The sequence below is a fragment of the Onychostruthus taczanowskii genome, unplaced genomic scaffold (assembly GCF_017590055.1).
Source record: "Onychostruthus taczanowskii isolate IOZ18803 unplaced genomic scaffold, ASM1759005v1 scaffold206, whole genome shotgun sequence".
In the NCBI taxonomy this organism is placed as follows: Eukaryota; Metazoa; Chordata; class Aves; order Passeriformes; family Passeridae; genus Onychostruthus; species Onychostruthus taczanowskii.
Window position 1 is genome coordinate 325,341 of NW_024499307.1, and position 4,086 is coordinate 329,426.

The 4,086-nt window shown below is 49.0% G+C and overlaps 1 protein-coding gene across 1 annotated transcript; it reads left to right on the forward strand.

Moving 5' to 3' along the window:
• The first annotated feature begins 1,121 nt into the window (after positions 1-1,121).
• HOXC9 (homeobox C9) lies at positions 1,122-3,701 on the forward strand. The gene is made up of 2 exons (XM_041403902.1): positions 1,122-1,650; positions 3,457-3,701. Exons 1-2 carry the CDS (start codon positions 1,125-1,127, stop codon positions 3,699-3,701), a joined length of 771 nt encoding a protein of 256 aa, XP_041259836.1. The 5' UTR covers positions 1,122-1,124.
• The last annotated feature ends 385 nt before the right edge of the window (positions 3,702-4,086 follow it).

The window sequence follows — 4,086 nt, forward strand, 5'->3', positions numbered from 1 at the left end:
CCCGAGCTCCCAACTCCGTCCTGCGCTTTTATTTAATGAACGACACATTTATGAACAATCAAATGATCCTCGTAAAAATTTTATTGAAGGACATAAAAAACATCCCCGGCTCCTCCTCGCCCAGCACCGCAGCCTCAGCCTTGCGAGAGCTCAGCTTTCCCTTTTGGGGTTTTTATTTTTATTTTCTTTTTTAGGGGGATGGAGAAGGGGCTTTATTATTACTATTATTATTACTATTAATAATAATTATTATTTTTATTGTTATTATCGTTATTATAAACCCTCTCCTGTTTTTTAAAGCCGCCCGGAATGATGCATAATTTTATTTTCCGGCTGCTGGAGAGGCTCCCGGCTCGGAGCGGATCCCCGGCGCAGCCCTGGCGAGGAGGCAGCGCTGCCAAAGACGACAAAAGCCGCTTTTTTCGCCCCTTTTCGGCTCCGAGCTCCTCGTCCCCCCCTCTCCGCTCCCCTCCGCGGCTGCGGGCGGGGGTCCCACCTCCCCGAAATTGGCTTTAATCCCCCCGGAGCGGCGCGGGGAGAGGGGACAGAGATAAATTGCGTGGAGAAATAGTTCCTGGGCCACCTTCCGCGGTTACCTTCCACCTTGCCTGCCGCTCGCTCGCAGCCTCGGGCGGAATCTCCCCCCTCCCAGCCCGCGGGGCTGAGCATCCCCGGCCGCCGCGCCGAGCATCCTCCTCCTCCTCTCCTCCTCCTCCTCATCTCCGCCCCCGTTTCCAGCCGCTTTTTTTTTTTTTTTTTTAAAAAAAAAAAAAAAGAAAAAAAAAAAAAACAGAAAAAAAAAAAAAACAGAAAAAAAAAAAAAACAGAAAAAAAAAAAAAACAGAAAAAAAAAAAAAACAGAAAAAAAAAAAAAACAGAAAAAAAAAAAAAACAGAAAAAAAAAAAAAACAGAAAAAAAAAAAAAAGGAAAAAAAAAAAAGCCCTGCGGATTGATCCGGGCGATATTTTTGGGTAAATACAATCACGTGAGGCCGGCAGCCAATGGCGCGGTGGGAACGGCTGAAAAAATAATTACCTGCCCTGATTGTTCTATGAGCAGATAAAAAGTACACATACACTTCATACAATAATCCCATGAATGTAAAAGAGGGGGCGAGCGAACCATGTCGGCTTCGGGCCCCATCAGCAACTACTACGTGGACTCGCTGCTCGGCCCCGAGGGCGAGGAGCTGCTGGCCCCGCGCTTCGCCGGCCCCGGCGCCGCTCGCCCCGCCGCGCTGGTGCCCGACTGCTCCGACTTCCCCTCGTGCAGCTTCGCCCCCAAACCCGCCGTTTTCACCGCCTCGTGGGCGCCCGTGCCCTCGCAGCCCTCGGTGGGCTACCCGCACCCGCACGCCGCGGGGCCCTACGCGCCGCAGGGCGAGCCCAGGTACGTGCGGACCTGGCTGGAGCCGCTGGCCGGGGCCGTGTCCTTCCCGGCCTTCGGGGCTCGGCCCTACGGCCTCAAGGCGGACGCGTTCGGGGCTCCGCGCAGGGCGGAGTGCGGCCCCGCCGACGGCCGCGCCTACGCGGATTTCGTGTACGCGGCTCCCGGCGAGCTGCGGGAGCGAGCGGCGCAGAACGTCCCGTCCTCCCCCGAGTGCGAGGCCGCCGGCAAGCACAAAGAAGAAAAGCACGAATTAGACCCCAGTAAGTCCGAGTCATTCTTGTTTACGACCGCGGAAGGCGTTGCGGCTTCCAGGACCCCACTCAATAAAATGGAATTACCTCGGAGAGGGAGAGAGAGGAGAGGGGCAGAGCGCGACCCTGAAACTCCGCAGGGAGGGTCTGGGGGTTTCGGCGAGCCCACTTTGTTTCGGGCTCTTTGGGGGTTTTTTAAAAATTTTTGAATCCCCCTTTTATTCTTCTATGTTTTTTCCCCTTTTTTTTATTTTTAATTATTCCGCTGACGGGGCTGCTTTGATTCCCCACTCCCCCCCACACTCTAAATTAAACCGATAATAACAATAATAATAATAATAATTAATAATTCTAGGGGAAGAGCTTGCGTGTGCCAGGGTGGGGTGAAGCGCAGGGAGAAGCGTCTTTGGCTCCCAAAAATTCCTTCCCGCTTTCCAGGAACAAGGAAGAGTTTGGGGATGCCTGGGAGCGAGCGTGCGGATGTGGGGGTGGATTTTGGGGTTTTTTTTTTGTTTATTTTAGGGAGGGGAAGGGAACATCTCGGGGTGAACGCAGAGGCGCCCCTTTATCTCCTGGAAAAATCAATAAAAACTCCGGCGGCGCGGTTATTCCTGAATTATCCCCCCCAAAAAAAAAAAAAAAAAAAAAGAGAAAAACCAAAAATTCCTCCACGTGGGAATGAAGGGAAAGGTGAAGCCTGGCGAGGAGGCAAGGCAGGAATGAGGAGAAAAATCGCGATTTTAGGGCCAGCTGAGGGGGCAGGAGGCGGCGAGCGCAGGAGCTGCTGAGGAGGGAGGGGAGAACTTAAAAAAAAAACAACCCAAAACCCCCCAAAAAGCCCCAAAACCCAAAGCAGGAATCAGCAAAACCCCGAATTTTCCCAGGGGCAGCGAGCAGGTATCGGCCGCTGCTGGGAGAGCGAAAATCGCCGGGAATCGCCCCAAAACGCGGCCGAGGGGAGCCGGGGCCGCTTTTGGGGGGATTTGGGGGCGCTTTTGGGGGGATTTGGGGGCGATTTGGGGGCTCTGCCCGTGCCACCGGGGCCGGGGAATCCGGGCTCCAAAAACCTCCCCCGGCTGCCCCAAAACGCCCCAAAACCGCCCCAAAACCGCACCCGCGGGGAGCGGCCGCGGCCCCGCACCCGCGGCGTGAAAACCCCTTTAAAAACTGAATTGAAAAACGCCGAAAACGCCGAAAATAACTAAAAAAAAAAAAGCGATTTTTTTGCGACACCTCGCGTGTCATCCCGGAGATATTAAAAAAGCCAGGGCGGCTTTGCGGGTCCGGGGCAGATTCTGGGGAAAGTCTTGGCGAGCTGAGGTTGTAAAAAGAGTTTATGGGCCTATGAAATGGTGGAATTTTGACTTTTTATGACTTGTTCCTCGATTACAGCAGCAGCAGCAGCAGCAGCCATGTGGATCCTTATTATTATTATTATTATTATTGTTATTGTTATTATTTCGAACCCGGCGCGCCGCTTTTGTTTTTGTTATTTTTGTTATTGTTATGTATATTTTTATTTTTACTAAAGTTTTTAAAAAAAAAGTGAGAACGGCAGCGAAAAGAGAAAAGGAAGTGACCCCCTCCAAAATAAACAGATTAAACCCTTGCGAAGGTCACTTAAAATATTTAGGTAAGAGCTGCTAATTAAACAGGTTCTGGCTGTAGGGCGTGGAAGGGGGAGGGAGAAATTAACAAGGAAAAAAAGCCAATTTTAGCATTGATTTTCCCCAAAAAATATTTAAAAAAATTAGAAAATATTCAAAAAAAATTAAAAAATATATATATATATATAAAAAAAATCTTCTTTCTCAGACAACCCCGTGGCAAATTGGATTCACGCGCGCTCCACGAGGAAGAAACGATGCCCTTACACAAAATATCAGACCCTGGAACTGGAAAAAGAGTTTTTATTCAATATGTACCTCACGCGGGACCGGAGGTACGAAGTGGCGCGGGTGCTGAACCTCACGGAACGCCAGGTCAAAATCTGGTTTCAGAACAGGCGAATGAAAATGAAGAAAATGAATAAAGAGAAAAGCGATAAGGAGCAGCAATAATAATAATAATAATTTTAAAATTATTAAAAAAAAAATAATAAGTTAAAAACGACACACACAGAAAAAAATAAAAAAAGTTTGGCGGAGAGAAACGAGGGTGGAGAGGGGGAAAAGAAACAGCGAGAAAAAAGCAGAAAAAGGGGGAAATAATTTAAAAAAAGGGGTGAAATGTTTCTGATTTTGAATGCGCGGATGAATGTTTAGCGGTAGAGGTTTGGGGACTCGAGGCTTTTCTAAAATGCGACTAAAACTAGGAAAAAAAAAATTAAAAGTGCCCGGGGGGGTTTGGTTTTCTCTTCCTTTCTTCCGCCTTGCTCTGCCCTCGGCAAAAGCGGCACGAGAAGTACTTGAATTTTTATTTTGCTGTTTTTTATTATTATTATTA

What these genes read in the sequence shown, in the direction of transcription:
- HOXC9 (XM_041403902.1), top strand. Translation starts at nt 1,125, where the DNA reads ATGTCGGCTTCGGGCCCCATCAGCAACTACTACGTGGACTCGCTGCTC. An exon ending in AAAGCACGAATTAGACCCCA is followed by an intron (nt 1,651 to 3,456) that starts GTAAGTCCGAGT and finishes CTTCTTTCTCAG; the next exon opens with ACAACCCCGTGGCAAATTGG.